The sequence below is a fragment of the Papio anubis genome, chromosome 5 (genome assembly GCF_008728515.1).
Source record: "Papio anubis isolate 15944 chromosome 5, Panubis1.0, whole genome shotgun sequence".
NCBI lineage: Eukaryota > Metazoa > Chordata > Mammalia > Primates > Cercopithecidae > Papio > Papio anubis.
The window spans coordinates 165844148-165869466 of NC_044980.1; the positions used below are offsets into that span (position 1 = coordinate 165844148).

General features: G+C 49.0%; 1 protein-coding gene and 1 long non-coding RNA gene across 2 annotated transcripts; both read right to left on the bottom strand.

Annotated features, from left to right (window-relative positions):
- Nucleotides 1-10354: 10354 nt before the first annotated feature.
- On the bottom strand, nt 10355-18969 carry NKX2-5 (NK2 homeobox 5). Its single transcript, XM_003900531.4, has 2 exons — nt 18263-18969; nt 10355-16738 (listed from the first exon to the last, which is right to left on the bottom strand). Exons 1-2 carry the CDS (start codon nt 18594-18596, stop codon nt 16098-16100), a joined length of 975 nt encoding a protein of 324 aa, XP_003900580.2. The 5' UTR covers nt 18597-18969; the 3' UTR covers nt 10355-16097.
- A 2076-nt stretch (nt 18970-21045) lies between these two features.
- LOC116274993 lies at nt 21046-24298 on the bottom strand. Its single transcript, XR_004183903.1, has 2 exons — nt 24174-24298; nt 21046-22792 (listed from the first exon to the last, which is right to left on the bottom strand). It is a non-coding gene; the product is annotated as an uncharacterized LOC116274993 (long non-coding RNA).
- Nucleotides 24299-25319: the final 1021 nt, after the last annotated feature.

Below are 25319 nucleotides of genomic sequence, written 5' to 3' on the forward strand. Positions count from 1 at the left end.
GGATTGTACACTTAAAAACGGCTAAAATGGTATATTTTATGTAACATACATTTTACCACAATAAAAATATTTTTTTGGCCGGGTGTGGTGGCTCACACCTGTAATCCCAGTACTTTGGGAAGCCGAGTTGTGTGGATCACCTGAGGTCAGGAGTTCAAGACCAGCCTGCCCAACATGGTGAAACCCCGTCTCTACTAAAAATACAAAAGTAATTGCAACTTTTAGCCAGGTGTGGTGGGGGGTTCCTGTAATCCCAGCTACTTGGGAGGCTGAGGCAGGAGAATCGCTTGAACCCGGGAGGCGGAGGTTGCAGTGAGCTGAGATTGTTCTGCCTATTCATTTCTTCCTCCCTGCTAACCTCTGGCAACCATGGATCTTTTTACAGTCGCTATAGTTTTGCCTTTTCCAGAATGTCATAGAGTTGGAATCATACAGTACGTAGGCTTTTCAGATTGACTTTTTTCACTTAGTAAAATGCATTTAGACTCCTCCATGTCTTTTTACGGCTTGATGGCTCATTTCTTTTGGTGCCGAATAATATTCTGTGGTGTGGATGTACCAGAGCTTATTTATCCACTCACCCCTTGAAGGACACTGTGGTTATTTCCAAGTTTTTGGCAATTAATGAATAAAGCTACTATAATAATCTATGTGCAGCTTTTTGTGTGGACCTAAGTTTTCAACTCCTTTGGGTAAGTAGCAAGGATGATGATGGCTGAATTTTATGGTAAGAACACATTTAGTTTGTATTTGTAAGAAACTGTCAAACTCTCTTTCCAAGTGACTATATCATTTTGCATTCCCATCAGTCATGAATGAGACTTCCTCCTACTCCACATCCTCGCCAGCATTTGTTATTGTCAGTGTTTTGGATTTTGGCATTGTTGTTTTTCAAGAAGAGGAAGGAGTCATGTCCCTGCCAGTCTCTCCTTGGGCTCCCCAGGGTGCACGTAAGGATTCCATGCCCCACTGGTGTCATACAGGTTGGCAGGGCTGGCTGGATCCTGATGTCCCCTTCTCTGGGAAGAGACCCAATGTCCAGCGTGGGCCCTGAGCTCCTCTCTGGCCTAGTTGATTGACCCAGGGAGGGAACTGGACCTAAGCTAAGCCTGTCAGTTGCTCTCTCTCTCTGTTACCTGACAGTGACTGGAGCTTCAATGAGGCCACATGATGTTAATGGAGTTCTCTAGAGAGGAGGGCTGTGAACACCTCCCCCAGGGAGGCCTCTGGGCTGTGCTGACTCTGCGTCTCCTAACCTTGCTATTTGGATCTCCCTCCTTGGATTGAGTAGGATCCATTCAACAAATTCCTCCTTTTTGCTTGTTTAGCCAGTCAGGTTCTGTCATCTGCTACCCTAGAAATTTAAGCCAATATCATTTCTTTTCTCCTTTATTTTTTTCCTTTCCTTTCCTTTCCTGTCCTTTCCTTTCCTTTCCTTTTTCCTTCCTTCCATCCTTCCTTCCTTCCCTCCCTCCTTCGCTCCCTCCTCTCTCCCTCTCTTTCTTTCTCCCCCTTCCCCTTTCTTCCTTCCCTCCTTCCCTCCTTCCTTCCTTCCTTCCTTCCTTCCTTCCTTCCTTCCTTCCTTCCTTTCTTCCTTCCTTCTCTCTCTCTCTCTGTCTTCTTTTTATTTTGGTTGAGATAGAGTCTCACTCTATTACCCAGGCTGGAGTGCAGTGGTGTGATCATAGCTCACTGCAACCTCCGACTCCTGGGCTCAGTTGATCCTTCTGCCTCAGCCTCCTGAGTAGCTGGGACCACAGGTGTGTGCCACTATGCCCAGCTAATTTTTTTACTATTATTATTGGCAGAGTCGAGGTCTCACTATGTTGCCCAAACTGGACTTGAACTTCTGGGCTCAAGCAATCCCGCCTTGACCTCCCAAAGTGCTGGATTTACAGACATGAGCCATTATACTCAGCCCCATTTCATATAACTACAGATAAATGATAAAATGTATAACACCATTAAAAATCCCTCAAAATGTAGCATAATACTCTGTAATTAAGAAATAGTCCACGAAGGGATTATTTCTTTCAAGTTATGAAAGACACTTTAAAAACACACGATGAAGAAGTGTTTTGTGTTAATATAGCAGTAGCCAGAATAAAAAAAAAATTCTTGAGGACTGTAGCAGAATATCATCATTAAAAATCTTTTTTTTTTAATTTCTTTTTTTTTTTTAGACGGAGTCTCCTTCTGTTTGCAGGCTGGAGTGCAGTGGCGCGATCTGGGCTCACTGAAACCTCAGCCTCCCATGTACAAGCGATTCACCCTGCCTCAGCCTCCCGAGTAGCCGGGGCACCCGGCTCATTTTTTTGTATTTTTGTAGAGACAGGGTTTCACCATGTTGGCCAGGATGGTCTCAAACTCCAGACCTCATGATCTGCTCATCTCAGCCTCCCAAAGTGCTGGGATTCCAGGCATGAGCCACCACACCTGGTATCATTAAAAATCTTAATAAAAAAATCATAATCTGTTATATAAATGTACTTGTAATTATACAAAATGACATATTAATAAAGTTACTCATTGCAGCATCATTTGTAAGACAAAAATGGAAGTAGTTTTAACAGGAACTAGTTAAGCAAATTACAGTACATCCATGCAGTGAAATAGTATGTAGGCATAATAAAAAGAATGAGGCACCCTTTATAAACTAATATGGAACAATCTGCAGAAATAAAATTAAGTTAAAAAAGGCAAGATGCAAAAACAGTAAGATGAAAATCTACCACTTATGTAGAAAGGGTAAGAAGAGAAATAGTTGTTTGCTTGTTTATGCATAAGGTATCTCTGGAAGTTTACAATTTGTCACTGTATATCCTTTGACGTTTCCTTTGACATTTTGTGAACATTTTCAAAGCATATTTTTAACTGTTAGATATACATACAGCATGAGGCATAAAACACACAGTCACAATTTTTCTTACTAAAAACATATTCCCGGTTTTACTTAGTAATAAAGTAACACCCATATAACAGCCAGCCGGGTCAAGAAATACAACCTTGCTGGAAAAATCTACAGTGATTCAAAACCTCCACCCTCTTTCTGGAAACTAGTACACTTTAACTCCATTTAATTCCTCCTGACTTAGAAGTCATTGTTGTCTGGTATTTTAATTCTAGCTTCCCTGCAACCCCTGCCTTATTTTTGTTTATTTATTTATTTAAGACAGGATCTCACTCTGTCACCCAGTCTGGTGTGAACCGCTCACTGCAATTTCGACCTCCCAGGCTCAGGTGATCCTCTCACCTCAGCCTCCCGAGTAGCTGGGAGTGCAAGTGTACGCCACCACACCCTGCTAATTTTTGTAGAGACAGGGTTTTGCCATGTTGTCCAGGTTGCTGTCAAACTCCTTGAGCTCAAGGGATCCTCCTGCCTCAGCCTCCCAAAGTATTGGGATTACAGGCATGAGCCACTTTGCCTGGCCAGCTTTCCCCTTTTTAAACCCTACACCTTATAGTCAGGATTTGCTTACTTACGTACATCTATCTTTGTTCCTCATTCATTCTTCATTTCAGATCTCATGTAATGAGTGTATTATAATTTTGAAATGAATTAGTAAATAGTTACAAATTGATTAATGTGTATTAATAATGCATATTTATTTTATTTTATGTTTTTGAGATGGAGTCTCACTCTGTTGCCCAGGCTCCAGTGCAGTGGCGCAATCTCAGCTCACTGCAAGCTCTGCCTCCCGGATTCATGCCATTCTTCTACCTCAGCCTCCCGAGTAGCTGTGAGTAGCTGGGACTACAGGCGCCCACCACCGCGCTGGGCTATTTTTTTGTATTTTTAGTAGAGATGGGATTTCACCGTGGTCTCGATGTCCTGACCTTGTGATTTGCCCGTCTTGGCCTCCCAGAGTGCTGGGATTACAGGCGTGAGCCACCGCACCCTGTCAATAACACACATTAATAAAACATTAATTAGTATTAATGTTTTAAAAATTCTCACGTTTTAATTTCTAATATGATCAGTCTCAAGAGATAAAACCCACCTAAACAAACGCTCTTTGGGGCCATCAATAATTTTTTATTTTTATTTTATTTTTTAATTTTGAGACAGAGTCTTGCTTTGTCAACAGGCTGGAGTGGAATGGTGCAATCTCAGCTCACTGCAACTTCTGCCTCCTGGGTTCAAGCGATTCTCCTACCTCAGCCTCCTGAGTATCTGGGATTACAGGTGCTCACCACCATCCCCGGCTAATTTTTGTATTTTTAGTAGAGACAAAGTTTCGCCACGTTGGCCAGGCTGGTCTCGAATTCTTGACATCAGGTGATCTGCCCACCTCAGCCTCCCAAAGTGCTGAGATTACAGGCGTGAGCCACTGCGCCTGGCCTGTTTTTATTTATTTATTTTTTTGAGACAGTGTCTCCCTGCCACCCAGCTGGAGTGCAATAGTGCAATCTTGGCTCACTGAAACCTCCACCTCTGGGGTTCAAGCAATTCTCCTGCCTCAGCCTCCTGAGTAGCTGAGATCACAGGTGTGTGCCATCATGCCGGCTAATTTTTGTATTTGTATTAGAGACTGAGTTTTGCCGTGTTGGCCAGGTGGGTCTTGAACTCCTGGCCTCAAGTGATCCTCCCACCTCGGCCTCCCAAAGTGCTGGGATTATAGGCATTAGCCACCACTCCAGGGCCTCAATAATTGTTAAACAATATAAAAGTTTCCTGAGACCAAAATGTTTGAGAATCCTTGACCTAGTGAAATTTTACTATTTTACAAGCTGGAAGTGATTGTTTTCAGAAGACAACGGGTTGGGTGGGCTTGGGGTGGGGAAGGCCAGGTCACCTGAATCTACTGAAAACAAGGATGAAAACTTGAGTAAATGATGAAAGTGTGCTTATTTAATCTCATAAATTTGGTTATAAATGCATTTCTGTACTAACTTTTGAAAGGGAGAAAAATGAATTATGATTTGATTAGGCACAAGGGTCATAATTTTTTCTGACAATGTTACATTGCAGTTCATTCCTGTCATCCCAGCACTTTGGGAGGCCGAAGTGGGTGGATCACTTGGGCTCAGGAGTTCTAGACCAGCCTGGGCAAGGAAGCGAGACCTCCATCTCTACAAAAAGTTTAAAAATTAGCTGGGTGTGGTGGTGAGCGCCTATAGTAGTAGCTACTCAGGAGGCTGACATAGGAAGATTGCTTGCGCCCAAGAGTTTGAAGCTGCAGTGAGCTATGTTCACACCATTGCATTCCAGCCTGGGTAACAGCAAGACTTTGTTTAAAATATTTATATGTGTGTGTGTGTGCGTGTGTGTGTACATATATATATGTATATGTATATATATATTTATCTTAAGTGGAGTCTTCTGATTCTAAGTGAAGTAGTGAAAGTCCATGATTAATTTTGGAAGTGCATGTTAAAATTGTGAAATATGGCCAGGCGCGGTGGCTCATGCCTGTAATCCCAACACTTTGGGAGGCTGAGGTGGGCGAATCACCTGAGACCGGGAGTTTGAGACCAGCTTGACCAACATGGAGAAACCCCATCTCTACTAAAAATACAAAAATTAGCCAGGCGTGGTGGTGCATACCTGTAATGCCAGCCACTAGGGAGGCTGAGGCAGGAGAATTGTTTGAACCCAGGAAGTGGAGGTTGCAGTGAGCTGAGATAACACCATTGCACTCCAGCCTGGACAACAAGAGCGAAACTCCGTCTCAAAAAAAATCGTGAAAAACAGTATGCTACATACATACACAAAAGAGTATTATAGTTTGTAAAACTAGGTGGAGCTGAACACTTAAGATTTATGCACTTTACTGTAAATTTCACCTCAATTAAAAGTTACATAGTAAAATAAAATAAAGATCGTGTATATGTGTAGCTTAAAGAATAATCAAATGAACATGAGTACCCATCACCCGACCAAGACACAGACAATAACGTGGACCACAGCTCCCATTGAAATCTCCGTTCCATTGCGATTTTCTTTCTCTCCCCCAGAGGCAACCACTATCTGAATTCTGAGTTAACCATTCCCTTGTTTTTCTTTATAGTTTTGAAATCCAGGTGCACATCCGTAACTAAAACATCATTTTGTTTCACTTATTTTGACTATTAGGTAAAATAAATCACATCGTTTATATTCTTCAGTGACTTGCTTCTTTTGCTCACCTTAGAGCATTGATTCATCTTTGAGACTGATTCATGCTGTTGAGTGTGGCTGTGGCACTTTCATTTTCACTGCTGTATAATATTCCACTCTGTGAATTTCCTACAACTTAATTATAACTGTGTCCAACTCTTGATAGGCAATTTGGTGGTTTCAAGGCCATACTCTTACACTCAAGGCTGTTTGAACTTCATTACTTATGTCTTTAGGTACACATATGCAAGACTATCCCTGGTGTATATTCCTAGAAGAGGAATTGCTGGATCTTGGGTAGGCTTGTATTCAACTTTACTAAGTTGTGCCAAACTGGCTTCTAAAGTCTTTGGCCTCAGTTACACCCCTACCAGAAGAAGAGTTCCCATCGATGCTTACTCTCTCCCAATTCTAATTTTTGCCAATCTGGTATATGAAGTCTATTGTCTCATCATGACTTTTTGTTTTTCTGAGTAATAAATAACGTATATTTTAAAATATATTTTGGGGCTATTTGTACTTCCTTTTCCTTGAAATCCCTGTTCATTTCTCCTGCCCATTTTCCTCCTTTTGGTAATTTGTCTTCATTCATTTATTCAGCATCAATTTTTTCTAAGCTCCTACAAGTGCCAGGCTCTCTTTCTGGTGCTTGGGATATACATCATTGAACAAAACCGTATGTTAGATATGATAAAGTCTAATTGAAAAAAAAACACACCAGAGCAATGTAGGGCTACCAGGAGCATGTGCATAGGAGTGCAATTTAAAATACCGTACTAGGAACAGACCTCATGATAAGGTGACATTTAGGTAAACACTGGAAGCAGATGAGGAATTCACCAGGCAGACATTCTGGGGGAAGGACATTCCAAGCAAAGGGAACAGCCAGTGCAAAGACTCTGAGGCAGGAAGTGCCAGGCTTGTTGGAATAACAGTAAGGAAGTCAGAGAGGCTGGAGTGCAGTGGCCAGGAGGAGTGTCAGGTTTTCACAGTCTATTCTGGTGCTAATGCTTTGTGGGCTATATGTATTGCAAATATCTTCTACTTTGTGGCCTGACTTGTCTTTTCACTCTTTGTGCAGTGTCTTGGGGAGTATGGATTTAACTCCTGGGCTTCAGTGTAGATTTTTAATTTTAATGTAGTCCAGCTGTTCCTTTAAGGGTTGTGCTTTTTGGAGTCATGTTTCAGTAATCTTTTCTTACCGTAAGGTCATAAAATATTTGTCTATGTTATCCTTTAAGTGTTACATAGTTTTGCTTTTCACAGGTGGGTCTTTAATTAACCTTGATTTGATTTTGTGAATGATGTTCTCTCTCTCTCTCTTTTTAAAAATCTTCTGGAGAACCACTTGCAGAAAAGTTCACCCTTTCCCCACTGAACTTCAAAAATACCTCTGGGCCAGGTGTGGTGGTTCTTGCCTGTAATCCCGGAACTTTGGGAGGCTAAGGTGGGAGGATCCTTTGAGGCCAGGAGTTCAAGACCGGCCTGGGCAACATGGCAAAACCCTGTCTCTGCAAACAACAACAATAACAATAAGCAACAACAACAACAACAACAACAACAAAACTAGCTGGGTGTGGTGGCGCCTGTAGTCCCAGCTCCTTGGGAGGCTGAGGCAGGAGGATCGAGTGAGTCTGGGAGGTAAAGAGGGTAGTGAGCTGTGGTCGTGCCATTGCACTCCAGCCTGGGTGACAGAGCAAGATCCTGTCTCAAAAAAAATTTCTCTTAATAAAAAAACCAAATCTCACCTCTCCCCAAACAAAACTAACCCTTTCATAGATTGTATATGTGTACTTCTGATTCTAGGCACTCTATTCTGTCTCATTGGTCCATTTTTCTGCCCTTGTGTCAGTATCACAGTGTTAACTACCATAGCTTTACAAGCCTTGTTAACTGATAAGAAAGAACCCCCCACCTCATTTTCCTTATTTCTTTATTGAAGAATGTCTTGGGGCTGGGTGCAGTGGCACATGCCTATAATCCCAGCACTTTGGGAGACTGAGCAGATGGATTGCTTGAGTCCCATAGTTTGAGACGAGCCTGGGAAACATGTTGAAACCCCATCTCTACTAAAAATGCAAAAAATTAGCCAGGCATGGTGGTATGCACCTGTAGTCCCAGCTACTCGGGAGGCTGAGGTGGGAGACTCACCTGTGCCTAGGAGGTTGAGGCTGCAGTGAGCCAAGATCATGACACTGCACTCCAGCCTGTGTGACTGGACTCTAGGCACGGTGGCTCACATCAGAACTTACAATGCTTTGGGGGGCTGAGGTGGGAGAATTGCTTGAGCCCAGGAGTTCAAGACCAATCTGGCAACATAGGGAGACCCCACCTGTACACACACACACACATACACGCACATATATATATTAGCTGGGCGTGATGGTGTGCATCTGTGGTGCCAGTTACTCAGGAGGCTTAGATGGGAGGATAGCTTGAGCCCAGGAGGTCTAGGACACAGTAAGCCATGATTGCACCATTGCATTCCAGCCTGGGTGACAGAGTGATACCCCGTCATCAAAAAAAAAAAAAAAAAAAAGAATTTCTTGGCTATTCTTAGCTCTCTACACTTGCATGTGAAGTTTCTGTTCAGCTGTGAATATTCATTCTATTCATTCTGTAATGAATACACAAATGTACTCTTAGCCCTTTGATTAAGAGTGCACTGAATCTGGAAAACATTTAGGGATATTTCAAACCATCATTTATTTATTTACATTGTTTAAGCCTCAAATATTTTTGAAAGGCTTTTGAAGAGTTTACACTAGGTGGTTAGGAAATCTGGATCATGGAAAGATGTGAAAATAGCCACCAGAGAGAACAAATATGGTGATAATTAAGCATCAAATTTGCCTGGCGTTGGGGGGAAGGGGAAGCTATTCTTTTTAATTTACAGGAAGAGGCCACGCATGGTGGAGCACCTGCAGTCCCAGCTATTTATGAGGCTGAGGTGGGAAGATTGCTTGAGCCCAGTAGTTCAAGCCCAACCTGGACAACAGAGCAAGACCCCATCCCTAAAAATTTTTTTTGTAAAGAGAAAGCTAAACTAACATTGTTAGCAATATATGTTTCCTATTGCTGAAATTGCATGGGAATTTATGAAGGGCCACAGAAGGACAATAATGAATAATGAATGGTTGCATTAATTGAAAATGCAAACTCCTTTCCATATAACCACTTATTTTTTATTTTTTGAAGGAAAATTTATATTAATTATTTTTATGTACAGAAAACTCAACAGTGTACATTTAACCCAGTTTGGTGGCAAGTTCTTTAGCCTTTGCCTTTCGAGCTTGGCGATGTGAGCCACAGACTTGGGACCCAGGACATTGCCTTCCTAGTGATGGCAGATCTCATCATATCTGTCGTTGTAATTGGTCTTGATAGCTTCCACCAGCTTAGCCAAAGCTCCTTTGTCTTCTGAGTTAACCTGTGTGAAGGCGGCAGTGGTGCAGGTCTTTCTGTGGACTGACTACACTTCCCAGTCTTACCTTCCCTTTGATAATGCAGTAAGGGACCCCCCTTTTGTGACACAGGGCAGGCAGGGAGACAACCAGTTCAATGGGATCCACGTTGTGTGCAATCACCACCAGCTGAGCTTTCTTATTCTCTACAAAGGTGGTGACAGTGTTAAATCCCGCTCAAAGGACAGGCTGTCTCTTAGTGGGGATGTCCCCTTTGCTGGCAGCTTTCTTCTTGGCCTGGGACAAAAGCCTCTGCTTCTTCTCTTGCTTTGCCTCTGGTCTGTACTTGTGAGCCAGCTTAAGCACTGAGTAGTTGTTTGGTGGTCCAGGGCCTGGGTGAACTGGTTAATTGCAGGAGGCATCTTCAGCCTATAGCCACTTATTTTAAAGATCTCACCCAAAAAGCTGAGGGCAGAGAAACCCAGTCAGGGGCAGGGGGTAAGGAGAGTGCTGTGAGGCTAATATGAGACCATTTCAAGATGTCTGCTAAGCTGGAGTTCAAGATACTGGGGATAGGTTGGGGTATACTGGAAAGACAGGCATTTGGTGATGGAACTTGGCTTGGCTACTTTCTAACTTCAGGAATAGGGAAAGTGACAAAACTTTTTTTTTTTTGAGACAAAGTCTTACTCTGTTGCCCAGATTGGAGTGCAGCTGGAGCACAGCGGCACAATCATGGCTCATTGCAGCCGTGACCTCCCCGGCCCAAGCGATCTTCCTGCCTCAGCCTCCTGAGTAGCTGGGACCACAGGCATGCACCACCATGCCCAGCTAATTTTTTTTATTTTTATTTTTGTAGTGACAAGGTCTCCCTATGTTGCCCAGGCTGGTCTTAGACTCCTGGGCTCAAGCAATCTTCTGCCTCAGCCTCCAAAAGTGCCGGAATTACAGGCATGAGCCACCATGCCTGGCCCGACAAAACCTTTTTTTTTTTTTTTTTGAGATGGAGTCTCACCCTGCCTCCCAGGCTGGAGTGCAGTGGCAGGATCTCTGCTCACTGCAAGCTCCGCCTCCTGGGTTCAGGCCATTCTCCTGCCTCAGCCTCCCGAGTGGCTGGGACTACAGGCGCCTGCCACCACGCCCAGCTAATTTTTTGTATTTTTAGTAGAGATAGGGTTCCACTGTGTTAGCCAGGATGGTCTCAATCTCCTGACCTCGTGATCCGCCAACCTGGGCCTCCCAAAGTGCTGGGATTACAGGCATGAGCCATTGCGCCCGGCCCCAACAAAACCATTTTAAGGCTCACTTTCTTTATCTGTAAAATGGACTCCACAATGAACAGCAGATTTCAAGGCATCAGTGAGCTCACACAGAGAGCCTGGCATACTATAAGCCCCCACGGAGGCTGGTTTGCCCCTAGTCTACTTCCTGCAGGACTCTGATGTGGAGTTTAGGATCTGGGTAGAACAAATGAACTGTCTCTGAATAGTCCTCCCAAATTGCTCTTCTTTCCATAGCAGCACTGGCAGGACCTGAGCTTCACAAGCCACAGGGATGGCTTTGGGGTCCAGACTGAGACAGGCATGTCCCAGAGTCTCTCTCTCCCAGCCTCCACCATTCCACTCTCCTGCCCAGGGTCCCTAGGGCTGCCTGGCTTGTGTCTCAGCCACTGGATCACGGCAAACACACAGAGACCCTGAGATAGAAGAGCAGGGCCTGGAGAGGGGAAATCTGACTCCAGTTTCCCGCAGGCCCTCAAGAACTGGAGCCTGGGCAGTCTGGGGCCTCTGCTGGTAGCGGTTGTGGTTCTCCAACCTGCCAAATGATGAGAATCACCTGGACACCAATGCAGTCCCGCAGGGCCTGTCCCTGGGGAGTCCAATTCAAGGGAGCTGGGGCAGGCAGGGGTTGGGGTTTGTCCCGGCCTCCAGGCAGTTTGTGTCTTCGGGCAAGTTTGGGAGCTGCTGAGAGTGGGTTGAAGAGCTAGGGCTCTCTGGAACCATCTGGATTCCAGCACCAGTTTCCCTACTCCACACTACTGGAGTGGCCTTAGGTAGGTGATGTTTTTAACTTCTCTGGGTTTCAATTTCCTCTTTGGAAAATGACAGAATGAGATTTGCAGGGTAAGCATTTAGCCCTGGGCCTGGCACAAAGTAAGCACCAACAGATGTTAGGCAATAATCCATACTGTTATTCCACGCAGCTGTGGGCTGCGGCAGGGTGGGGAGCCCATGGTGCTCTGAGGGTGCCCTCGGGTGTCTTCACTGCCCACCACTGGGGTAAGCTCTCCTCTGAGACGCAGCAAGAGGGCCAGGCTGCATCCCTGGAGTCCCAGCTGCCACCATCCCGTCTGAGATTCCTCTCAGGCTCAAAGGGAGTTAAGAAGCGTGCTTCTCTCGTCATTTGTTGTGCCTGGCACATAGAAATCATCCAGGAGTTGTTAGCTAATATCATGTGTGTACACTTTAATAGACAAACATTTCTTGGCGCCTACTCTTTGCCAGTCCTGAACTGGGGATGGGATCACACCACGTACTGGGGCTCTGGAACCAGCCTGCCTGGGCTTGAAACCAAGCTCTGACACTGACCAGCTGTGTGACCCTGGGCAACATACTCCTCCTTTCTGGGTTTAAAATGAATCCTTCATCTGTTTCCTCACGAGAACCCAGAGGCATAAAAAGGGATTAAATGGGTTCACTTGTAAAGAGCTCAGAACAGTGCCTGGCACGCGGTAAATTCTGAGAGTGATAAATTAAACGCAGGCCACAGGTCCCTTTCTCCAGGAGCTCAGCCTGGTAGGGGAGTCAGCAAGCCTTAGGGGCCACAAGGTTGTTGCCTGCGGCAGAGAAGCGCAGGGCCTGAGCCCGGAATGCTCCCTGTGAGGATGCGAGGGGCCGGCGCTGCGGGGAAGACGGTGCTACTGTCGCGCGAGACCGAGTGAAGAGAGTCTGCGGTGAACCCTGCGGCTTCTGCGCGTCTGTTAAAAATACAGGTATTTAGATACACAACGTGGCGTCCACTTAAGGTGAAATCTAAACAAAATAAAACGACAGGAGCCATTCTGATTTGGTCGAACACGTGCCTGCGGGCTGGGAATGACCCAAGGAAAGCAAGGGACGGCGGGGCCAGTCAGTGCGGCGCGGCCGGGTGGGAGGCGGTGGACTGGCCTGTAGTGCTGGGAACCCCCAGCCCCGGCCCGCCTTTGCCAGGAACCACCCAGCTGATTTTTTTTCCTTTCTTTTTAAAATAAACCTACCTTCCTTCCCCGATTTTTTTCTTTTTAACCTCGCTGTTTATCTCCAATTTTTTTTTTTTTTTTTAAAGCTGCGGCGTGTTCTTGTTCGATTTTCTAAAAATACTAGAAATGAAATGAGTCCCCTAGGTGCCTCCCTGGCGCCCTGGGCATGGAGAGCTTATGCCTGCGCCACCCTCATCTCCGCTGGCTTTGCCACCTCGGAGGCGCCCCATACTTCTCCTTTGTTTTGCTTTTCTCTGTGCGGGTTGAGTTTTCTTACCCTGAATGCATCGTTTATGCAATTAGCAATTGAAAACAAAACAAATATCACCGACATAATTGGAGTGGGGGTCGCTATGTAAACACGGGGCGTCGTTAGTTTAAGGTACTTCTGACCCTGTCCCGGCCTGAGCCCTGGCGGTAAAGCCTCGCTCCAGTCAGGCGAGGGCAGTCCGTGCTGCTTCCCTGAGTTCTGCCATCTACGGCCCCGTCATGAGCCCGGATATGAGGCCTGAGACTCTCACCCCACTGGCAAGAGTCTGGGGTCCGCTCAGCGCCGCGGGGAGCCAGTCTGGCTGCATCTTTACTGGAGAGACATCCACAGTGTGGCAGGCTCTGGCTTCAGGAGCAAGCTCCCCAGTATGTACCCTGTGTGTTTCCCAGCTCCCGTTCCCACTTAGGGACTGGATGATCTTGACCATCCCTGTAACCCCCTCAGTTTCCCGGTCTGCAAATGAAGGTGGGTTAGGTGAGAGAACTCCTGTATACACTTAGCCGGGGGTGCTGGCATTGGTAAGCCCTGGCAGATGCCAGCCAGCCAGCCGTTGTGAGCCTTTGTGAGTGCCTTGGGAAAGCTGCAGGAGATCCTAGCTCACTCAGCTGATCTCCGAAGGGACAGTATGACACATAAAGAGGGAGGTATCATGGAGAAATCCTCGTGGTATAAGGTTAAGTGAAATAAATATTATTTCTAATGTTATTGCAGACACCTGTAAGATGAAAAAGACCCACATGAGTGCAGGACCAAGGCCACAGTGATCTGATTAAGAGCAAATATGGGTCATTTCGGATAGGATTTCCCAGTTGTGTGAGTAAGGCCGCCTGCTGGGGCTGTGGGCTGGGACTGCCTAGCAGGAGAGCACCATCCTGCTCAGGAGCTGGTCTGGCAACCTGGAGGAGCCTTGGCGTGCCCCTCCATAAGACTGAGATGGGAACACGTTAATGGCTCACAGCAGGGTCGTAGGCCCAGGAGGCGGAATGCCAGGGCTGAGGTGACCATCCTGCTTCCACTCCTGATGGCCCTCTCCAGCTGCCAGCTGGCTCGGACCTTCAGGTCCCTTCTTCTACTCAGCCAGCCTTGAGCATAGCCCTTTCCTCTCCCTTCCCACAGCACAGCCCAGAACCCTGCGATGGTAGACTGCTTGCACTCCACTGCCCTTGTATCCCACTGTGTCCAGTGGTAACACTGGGTATAGACAGTGGTAGCACTTAGAACCTCCTGGCATCCTCCCCTCTTCCACGGGCGTGTGGCACTTACCCAGAGAGATAACACAGGCATTGGCAGGGCTGCACGGTTCCTGGTGAGGCAGTAGGACAGCTCCTGGTTGTGCCAGGCCAGCCTGGCAACTCTCACTGGGAGTCAGGGGAACATTCAGAAGCACTCGGTCCCTGGCTGCCACAAACAATGCTTTGGCTGTATCAGGGGGCTATCAGCCGGATGTCCCAATGCCCCAGGCCTCCAACTCAGTGCTTCCTGGGCAAAATATCAGAAAAATCCATATCCAGTGAGAAAACAAATCCTCAACTCCCCTGGCTTTGGTCTCTTTTAAAGAAGCATCTTAAAAAGATCCTGGGTTAGTTTCTCAGGCTCTGGGGCTGGTGATAGAGGAGCTGGAGGTCAGGTCCCAGCCCCTGCTGACTGGCGATTCAGGATGAGAGCAAGGTATGTTTGTTACCCTCATTTTACAAACAACGGCAACCACCACCACCACCACCACTGCCGCCACCATCACCATCACCACCCCATCACCACCACCACCACCACGGAGGCATGCAGTGAGCAAGTCCCATAACAAGCAGGGTTTAAACTTGATTTCACAGAGCCTCAGTTTTCTCATCTATAAAATCAGGACAGTAGTAACACTTGTTGGTTAGAACTATGGTGAAATTAAATGCCCTAAGGAAAGGACATCAGTGAGGTTAGGGCTTAGGGGCTCCCTTGGACCATGTGAATTTATGGGGCCTCACCAGGGCTACAGGTGAGCACCGTCTGCAGACACCTCTGTGGGGCCCAGCCCCGGCACTCAGTCCCTCGGGCAGCTGATGAGGCCCCAAGGCAGCATCTGAGGAGCCTGAGAACGCTTGACAAGGGCTTGGGTTCTTGGCCTTTCCATCTGTAAACAGGCTAAGGAGTTCTTTTAAGTGGGATGATCACAGTGCCCTCCAGCTACAGAGGGCCCAGGTTCTTTTGCTTTCCATTTAATGCCCAGTGCCTGGAACCGCGCCTGGCACATATTAGGATTCAAGGAGGGGAGCTTGGGAGCACAGGGAAGGCGGTCTCTGAAGTGAGACAACCAGAGTTTAACCTGAGTTCGACTAGTACTGGCTATTTGCTCGCAGGTAAGTCATTAAATCCCTCCGGGCCTCAGTTTCTAAACTTTAAAATAGGATTTTTTTTTTTTTGATTATTGAGAATTATATGAGACAATCTCAGAAAGTGCCCAACACGGAACCAGTATGGTTCCAGCAAGGGTTAGTTTTTATTAGTATCAATGTTATCAATTTGCTCAGCGAATGCCGGTGCCTGAGACCTGAGACCAATCCTGGGCGGCCACCTCTCTCCTGTTTCTGAAGCGCCGCAAGCTGAAAGAAGCACACGTGCGGGGTCAACGCACTCTCTTTAATGGGAAGGGGATTCTCATTTCTTACAGCAATAGGTAAAAACATAAATACGGGTGGGTGGGTGCGTGGGCGGGTGGCGGCGAGATAGCAAAGGCCCGGGCTCCCGGCCCTGGCTCGCGGAATGGGGGTCGGATCTCAGGCCCCGTGTGCCCGGGCTCAGTCCCAATTCACTGGTCGTTCTGCCGGGGGTGCCCATGGACTCTCGGAGGGCACTCCTGGGGGGACAGCTAAGACACCAGGCTGCAGCATCACTCATTGCAGGCTGCATAATCGCCGCCACAAACTCTCCCGTGCGCAAGAACGAACGCGCGTGGGACAGAAAAAGTTCCTAGCTCTCCGCAGGAGTGAATGCAAAATCCAGGGGACTCAGGGTCAGGATGGGAGCCCCTTCTCCCCCGGAGAGTCAGGGAGCTCTTGAGGTGGGATCAGTCAGGGGCGCGCCACGCGGGTCCCTTCCCTACCAGGCTCGGATACCATGCAGCGTGGACACTCCCGAGTTGCTCTGCGGAATCCCGGGGCTCTGAACCGCATTCAAGTCCCCGACACCGAAGTTCACGAAGTTGTTGTTGGCGGCGGCAGTGGCCGGCTGCGCTGGAGAAGGCCCGGTGGGGTAAGCGGCGGTGCAGCTGTAGCCAGGGCTGCAGGCCGCGCCGCCGTAACCCGGATAGGCGGGGTAGGCGTTATAGCCGTAGGCATTGAGGCCCACGCCGTAGGCAGGCGCGTAGGGTGCCGAGTCCCCTAAGCATGGTTTGCCATCGCGCACCAGCACTGGCACGGCGATCCTGCGGGCAGGCGGCGGCGGCGGCGGGGGCAGCCCCACCAGCTCCAGAGTCTGGTCCTGCCGCTGCCGCTTGCACTTGTAGCGCCGGTTCTGGAACCAGATCTTGACCTGCGTGGACGTGAGTTTCAACACGCTGGCCAGCTGGTCGCGTTCGGGGGCCGACAGGTACCGCTGCTGCTTGAAGCGCCGCTCCAGCTCGTAGACCTGCGCCTGCGAGAAGAGCACGCGCGGCTTCCTCCGCCGTCTCGCCCGGGGCCGCTCCGCGTTGTCCGCCTCTGGCTTCTCCAGCTCCACCACCTTCTGCAGCGCGCACAGCTCTGAGGGGGAACAGAGAGGCAGAGAGACGCTTGGTAAGAGCGGCTCGACCTACGGAGCGCGGCCGCACAATAATGGTAAGGGATCCTCGTGGATGCCACTCTGTCCTGCCTGGAGAGCCCAGCTGGCTGCGGCTCACTCTGCCAAGTGCACTGGGAGCCACCGACACGTCTCACTCAGCATTTGTCGAAAGTCAGGCTCGGCTCAAGGCTCTGGAGAACAAAACGAGAGATCTCTGCCCTCGGGGCAGTTCACACCCTGGTGAGGGAGACAGACGGTGACTTAAAATTTCAGGCTGCAAAAATAAATAAATAAATAAATAAAAATAAAAATAAAAAAAATAAAACCAGGTGTTGCTCTGGGGTGAACTGAATTAGGGCTAGTTTGGTTTGAGAAGTTAAACCAACAGAGGCCGAGGCCTCACTCTTAGGGACAGTCTTATCTCAAAATTAAGGAATCAAGAAACAGAAGGCCAGGAGTGTTGGTTTGGTGATCGGAGGCTCCAGCCTGGCCGCAGCAGGGTTTGCGCAGTGTCCAAGAAGCCGCGGGTGGGCAGGCGGCCTCGGAACCTGCCTTGCTGGCTTCCTCGAATTGGTAGCGATCAGTTCTAGCCGCGGTGCCTGCCCGAATTTGTTCACAGGCCTCTATTCCTCAACCTCCGAATTCTCTCCCGGCTCACAGCGGCCTTCGCCCAGCGCCTGCGGCCTCCCGGGAATCGCCCAGGCTCCTGCCTTGGGCGAGGGTCTCCCAGCAGGCCCCTTTCTGCGGCAGGGCCGGCCTCCCTCCCGGATCCTGGGATGGCCTGCAGGATGATCCCGCACCCATCTCGTCCATTCCCCCGCGCCCGCGGTAGCGCAACCTTTCCTAACTTTTCCACGAGGGAACCTCTCCGCCCTGGCCGCGCCAGGAAGTTGTGCTGAAAAAATAAAGCGAAGTCAGATTCCAGAGGCTCCGCAGTATCCCATTTTAAAATCAAGGCCCTGGATCCCAAACTTCACTTTCCTGGCGCAAAGAAGGAAAGAGCCCAGAAACCCGGGTCGCGGGTGGGCTGCAGAAAGAAGGTCCAGGACCCTCCTCCGATTGTACGCAAAAGCGTGTCTGTGAGCAACATTTCAATTTCTGTTTAGCGGTTCTCATCAGATTCTTAAAAAGATCCGTAAATCCAAAGGAGATTTAAAAACAGAGATTATCTAATTGTCTGTCTGTTCTGTCTACCATAAACCGATTTTTCAACTTCCTACCAGACCCAGGAGCAGAGCCGAAGCCGCCCGGGGCTTTGTTAGGCCGGGGGTAAATGTTTTTTGGTCTCTTGCTTCTGATCCTTTCAATCTGGCATTTCCTCTGAATCTCCGATTGGACGCGGGGCGCCGGAGCCCTGGCGACAACACCAGGCATTTTACATTCTGAGCCCCCCGCCGGATCCCAGCCCTCGGCCCAGGGGCGCGTGTCTCCTCCTCCTGGCCCTGAGTTTCTTGAGGGCGAAAGCGACCCAGGAGGGGAGAAGGGGGCCTGTGTTTCCTCCTCACCTTTCTTTTCGGCTCGAGGGTCCTTGGCTGGGTCGGGGTCGCTGTAGGCACGCGGATAGAAGGCGGGGGCGGCGGGAAAGGCAGACGCACACTTGGCGGGTGAAGGCGCGGGGCCCAACTCTGCCCGCAGCTCTGGGAGGCCCGGCGCAGCCGCCTCGGGCCCGGCGTAGGCCTCTGGCTTGAAGGTGGCCAGCATGCAGGAGGAGGGCGCCAGGGTGGCCTCCAGGCGCGCAGAGAGTTCTCCGGCGGCGGCCAGGCTGCGCTGCTGCTGCTCCAGGTTCAGGATGTCTTTGACTGAGAAGGGCGTGGGCGTGAGCGCAGGGCTGGGGAACATGGTGGCAGCGCCAGTCTCACAGCGCCAGGTGGGCGGCACAGAGCGGCGCTGCCCACTGCCCCTGGCAGCTTCCCTGCATGGTGCCGCCGCCCGCCCGCGCACCCGCCGGCCAGCTCTGGATGTGTCTGGGCAGCAGGTAGCGCCGAGCACAAGGGGCAGGAGAGGCGGGACCAGGCCAGAGGAGGGGGATTCAGCCTGCCATTGGGCCAGGGGCCTCGATGACAGGAGCGATGAGCAGTTTCGTGTCACCTAATATAGTCATAGGGCTAAAAAAAAAAAAAAAAAATCCCTGCTCAGCTTTTTTAAAGGGGCCAGGACACATTTGGAAGGGTCTCCTTTTGCTCCCTAATGTGAGCCTGAAAAGCCTACCAGAGGCACGCAGAGTCAGGCCTCTGGGCAGGGCTGGATGGGTGTGGGTTTGAATAAATATTCCTCAGCACCCAAACCAGAATGGGAGAGAGAAGGATGGGGTGGGAAGCGGTGGGGAGGGGAGTGATTTGAGGAAGGCTTTATTACTGAAGGTGGTAGGAAGAGAAGTCTGGAGGACAGGACTGGCTTTGGGGATAGCAGGAGGGGGAGATTCTGGACAATTCGGGGATTCAGTTTGGCTTGGCCTACAGGGCCAGTCATGCCACAGGCTCTGGGTGCTTCTGGATGAGTCAAGGAAAGTAAGGGCAAGGTGAGTGATGGCCAGGTGGGGTAGGAGTGGCTGCCTCCTACAGTAGTGTTAGGCACAGCACAACTCCAGGGGGCATCAGTCACTGCCAGGACTCTCCCAGGGAAATGCCTCTCCCCTTAATAATGAAATAAATCAGGAATCCCAGCTGGTAAGCTCAGCTTTCCAGGAGACACCTGTCTTGTGGTGTGCCCCAGCTACTAGCCACCTCGTTTCCCCTGTTTGGAGGCCACGGATCCCACCCCCCTCCTTCCCGTGCCCTCCCTGCCTAGCAGCAAGGCCCTCAGGCTTCTGCCAACCTCGAGGTTTCAGGGCCTTAGCCCAGGTTTAGCTGTCAGGGAGGCGGGGCTTCTCTGAGCCCAGCTAGGCCAGGATTTATCCGAGGCCTCTGGGCCGTACTCGGAGAGGGCACCCCTGCGGCTCCGTCAGGCGCGTGGGGGAAGGGCAGGGCAGGTGAGGTGATCGTGATCATTTTTAGCCACAGGGTCAGTAGAGTAGGGCGCAGAAGTCAGACAAATCTGCCAGAGTTTCAGGAGCGCCGGCTAAATGGCCAGGTCCTGCCCGGGTGGGCCTCATTTCTCTGGGTCCCCGAACTCCTTGGGAGGTCTTATGAAAGCTTGGGGTCTTCTCCATTCCCCAGAACACTGCAGAGAGGAGTTTTACTTTGCTTACAATTCAGGAGTCCGGGTAGGCAGAGTGGCCCCAGGTTAAGGACGCCTTCTAGAGCTGGGGATGACATGATTTGTCAGTGGAAAAGCGTTGGCTTCGCACGGCCTTAGCTGGTGCAGGGAACCGCGGGCAGGAAGCTGGGCGGGACGCGTGGACTTGCTGAGAATGGGGACGTGGAGGGCTTGGCTCTTTGCGGAGTGCGGGTTGGCAAGAGGCGCTTGGAGTAGAATAAAGGCGGCGCAGGGCCAAAAGCTACCTAAAGACACAGCTCCCGCACGCGCGCCCAAGGTGCGGAGGAAACGCACAATGTGTGGAGACAAAATAGTGTCTGTCCCGAACGTGCATCTTGGGTACTCGAGCCCGACAGTGGGCCCTCTGAGACGCCGACACAAGGGAAGTCAAGCACTGGCCTGATGTTGGGACTTTTTCTGTCCCTCATCAAAGCCACAGTCCCAGGACCTGGGGCCTCCATGCTAGAGCAATGGAGAGGTGAGCTCCACAGGGCCGCCGAGGAGGCGTGCAAAGCCCTGACCCCGGCTTCTAGGCGCCAGCCGTCAGTAACAGGCCTGGGTCGCCACGCTGAAATCACGCCTCGAGTTTCTGAGCCAGGGACTACTGGGGGTCTGGAATTGTTAGCCTAGTCTGTGGAGGATGCCTTTTCTTAAATGTGGGGCTCTCAAGGCCCAGGAAACCTGTCCCCCCACCTCTTCACCTCCCAACCCAAATTCTCCTTGGACGGAACTGCATGTCAGCAGCCTCTGTGGCCCTTCCTCGCCTGAACTTGTGGCCACGTTACCGTTATGGCTCTAAATTAACCTAGCTTGGGGGCCTGCCTTGCCTTTGAAGATTGTTTTCGGGGCGGGGGGGGCGTTGGAGAGGTTGCCTATCGCTGAGGCGGTGACGTCTGGCAAACGAGCCACATCCGATTCAATTAAATGTCTCGCTGAAAAGAGCTCGGAACGAGGTTCCTGGGAGCGCTGTTAAGTGAATCTGCTGGCCGGGCGACTTGCGATGACAGTTTGAAAGATTAGTGTGAGCCGACGCCTGAAATATTACCGTTTAATGGGGGACATCGAGGCTACATCCGGGATCCCTGTTTTCAGGTTTTTTTTTTTTTTTTGAGAGTTCTGGAGAAAGAAAAAACTAGCATTGCCTTTACAAATCAAGGCGGCAAGGATTTATTTCCTACTTTCGGGTAAGGGGGCTTCCTAGAGCTGTCAGTCCTGTGGGTCAGGTGTTACAAAAAGGGAAGGAAAAATACCCTCCTTATTTGAACAAAATTAGTGACGTTTACACTCTCTATGCCCTGTGTGAATCGGGTAATGATTTCTCTTGGCTTCCAAAAAGGTCTTGGTGTTGCAGGAGAGAGGAGGTGGGGCAAAAATGGACAAATGCGTGCAAAATAGAAATTGGGGCGACCCATGCTGGTCCCCTTAGAGAAAAGTCCGAGAGCGATTCGCAACTTTTCTTGTCAGTCCTCACTGTTTCCGAGTGAGAAAAAAAAAAAAAAATCCCTCTAAATAGATCTAAATAGAAGTTGCAGTGGTTGGGGGTTGGGTGGAAGGAAACTTGATTCTCTGGCCCCCAACAGGGACACATCTTTTTTCCCAAGGGCCGCTGACCGAACCTGGCCGCCTCTCCACGCCGCACTTTGACCAAACTAGCAGGACAAACAGCCTTCAGCCTAGAGAAAGGCAGAGAGAGACAAAAGGAGAGAGGAGAGATCAAAAATCTATCCGTGTATTTCCTTGACTTTTAAAGAGTTGGTGCTTTAAGATAATCCAAATTCCAGGGTGGCTCGAGCGCATTCTCCGTGAATAAATTATTATTAATTGAAAAGCGATCGGCGCAGCCGGAGCCGGCCCCCCTTTCGTGCAATCAGCAGGGCTGGCCGCAAAAGGTATATATGATTAATTGAAAGATAAGCTGGAACTATCACCGGGAATGTCATTAATGCGCCGGGGAGACGTCCATTGGAGACAGGCGGCGTTATCCGCGGCTTTATCTTCAACAACGCCTAGCTCTCCGCCCGCGCGGGGGAAACAGATGGGGGTTTCTGTCTGGGACGCTCGCCCCATGTTTATATTTTGGGAAGAATCGCAACTCGTGGGAGTCCCCGGCTGGCCCCCTGATAAATGAACATTAGCACTTTTTCGGACTACTGTATCAACAAAGGGGCTGCGGCGCTGCAATAATTGGCGAGAAAGCAAACAGAGGGCCGAGAGCGCGACTCTGCTCTTCGTCCCGCTGATGGATGAGCAGCTCCGGCTGCGCGCCGGGCTCCCGGCCTCCGCCTCCGCCTCCGCGCCGGGCCCGGCCATTGGGCCCCTCCGCCGCCCGGGCTTCCTTCCTGGCCAGGCATTGGGGGCGGGGGGCGACTCTGAGGGCCGCCGACCTCGCCCTTGGCTCCGGAAGAGTCCAGGAGGCCTCCGCGGCACCGGATTTTTCCTGCCTCGGGACGCGCTTCATTCGGGTGGCTCAGCTGGCACCAAATCCTTCTCATTCCCACGCTTATTCAGCGCCCACGGGGTGTGCCATGCGCTCTCATCGCGGATCCTCTTATTCCGACTGCAGGCCTGAGGAGAATGAGGCTCAGAGACGTGGAGTAACTTGCTCAGGGTCACACAGATGGGAAAGGACAGTGTCAGGGTGTTAGGATTCGAACATACAGCTGACTCCAGAGCTGAGACTGTTTTCTGTTATTGCACGTCGTTGCGCCCAAGACCATACTAACTGGAGGAAGAGCAAGACCGCCACCATCACCCCCAACCGCGCAGCCAGGGAAGAGGACCAGGGCTGTTGGATTTGAGATGCCAGGTGTCCCCAAACCTTCATAGACAAGGGAGATTTCCTGCATAAATTTCATTTGAGAGAGAGAGAGGGGGGAGAGAGGAATTTAACATGCGTTCAGTTCACTTTCGCCTTCCCCTTCCCTCGCTCTCCCACTTTTCCTTTCCCTTCTCCCCTCCCTCTCCTCTTATTTTGATAATAGCTTTATCGAGATATAATTTGCATACCATACAATCCACCCATTTAAAGTATACAATCCAGTGATTTTTAGTATGTCCACAGCGTTGTGAAACCATCATCACAATTTTAGAACATTTTTTGTCACCCCAAAAAGAAACTTGTGGCCTTTAGTCATCAACTCCAACCCCCTCTCCCACCTTCCCAGCCCTAGGCAACCGCTAATCTATTTTCTGCCCCTATAGATTTGCCTGTTCTGGACATTTCATACAAATAGAATCATACACTATGTGGCTGTTTGTGTTTCGCAGCATTCACTTAACATAATGTTTTCAAAATTCGTTCATGCTGTAGCACGTATCATCTTGTTCCTTTTAATGGCTGAATAATATTCTATTGTATGTCTACACCACACTTTGTCCATTCATCCTCTTGATAAACATTTGGGTTATTTCCACATTTTGGCTGTTACGAATACTCTTCCAGCCCACTTCTACTTTACAGTCGGAACCTTTAGAGTCCTTGAAAGGGCCTTGTTCCCTCTCTCCCATAATTAACCCTGTCCTTCACGGGCATAGCCTCTGTGCAGTCTCACAGGGCCTGAGCTTGCTTTAATGTTCCGCTGTTGCTCTCTTAAAACTCTTAATAAGTTTTTAATCAGAGGATCCACATTTCCATCGTGCGCTGAGCCCACAAACTATGTAGTCAATCCTGCTTTCTGGGCCATCTGAGCAGAGCCCTGGAAATACTAACTCTCTATTGCCTGACTGGGTTTTGACTTTCTTCCCGCCCCCCACCCCCTCTTGTCCCCGCTTCCTCCCACCCCTCCCCAGCCCCCTGCTGGCCAGCTAGGACAGACGGAAAGTCCCCAAGCTGCTTTAAGAGTTGTCCATGGAAACTTGCTCAGCCATAGGAAGGGCCTAGAGCCCACAGAAGGAAAGAGCAGATCCACATGGCTAGTGAATACTGTCCGTGTGTGTGTGTGTGTGTGTGTGTGTGTGTGTGTGTCTGTGAGGGCAGAGGCTAAAAAAGTGGACGTTTTCACCCAGCCCACAAGTGACTCCACAGCCTGGTCACTGTTGGGTTCTTGGCCTGATTTTCTCCATTCCTTCACCTACATTGACTGGGTGCCCACTATGTACCAGGTGCTGGGGATGCACAGTCCAAGATGCAAAGACCCTGAAAAAGGCAGGCGTGAGTCAGAAAGAGCGCTGGCCTCTGAGCCCGCGGTGGGTGTGGTCCTGCCTTTTCAGCAGTTGGCTCACCTTGAGCATGTCTCTTTTCCTGTCTGGTCCCCAGTTTTGTGTCTGTCTCCTTGGTGGTAAGAGGTGTACCCAGCATTCCTTTCCAGCTGCACTATCCCGGGAGACATCCCAGGTTCTTACCTGAATTCACCTGGAGAGTAGACAGAGGTGGACAGGCACGTGGGTAGTTGTCTAACCAACGAAGTAAAACTGGTTAAGATGAGAAATAAGTCTCCGCCAATTGTAATGTTATGCTATTTGGGGGAGGGGGGATGAGCTATATGACAATACGCTTTCAAAATAAAGTGATGTTAACATAAGGAAAATGTAATGGATTTTTCTTATACCAAATACATTCAATTTCAGATAGATTAAACATTTAGATCCTAAAAATGAAACACAAAAGTGCTACAGGTAATTAAAATAATTTTGGAGTGCTTGTATATTTGGGAGGGTGGATGAAGAGAACAAAAGACCTAGAAACTATAAAAGATGAATTATATAAACCTGATTGCATAAAAATAAATCTATGCACAGCAAAAATACCATAAATAGAATCCAAGAAAAAACTATACTCAGGAAAAATGCTAGAAATACATGACAAAATACTGATTTCCACAATATGGAAAGAATACCTGTAAATCAATAAGAAAATGATCCAGGAAAAGTATTTAAAAAATGACCAAGAGTAGCAGAGCCTTGCTGGAAAAAATAAAAAGAAACAAAGAAATGCAAATTGAAACACAGAGAGGCAAAAGTTTTTACTTATCAGACTGATGAAGATCAAAAAGTGCAATAGTTGCTTCATCATGCTTCTACATTGTAAACTGGTAAACCTCTTTGGAGCAGTTTGGTACTGCCAAAATTAAAATTGCATAAGCTCTTTGAACAAATATTTTCATTTCTAGGATTCCATTCTATAGGTATATACATGTATGCAAAGAAAAGCATTTTCATTGCAGTTTCTAGTTTTTTTAAGAATCATGTTAAAAAAGATATGTATATTTGAGGACTGGTCAAAAAATCATGTTGTTCCAATAGAACAGAATACCATATGCCATGAGAAAGAATTACATTCATATGTATTCTTATGGGTATGTTTTGAGATACTTTAGCAAACCAGGTACAGAATTCGTGTTTTAAATATGGGCATATGTACATATATGG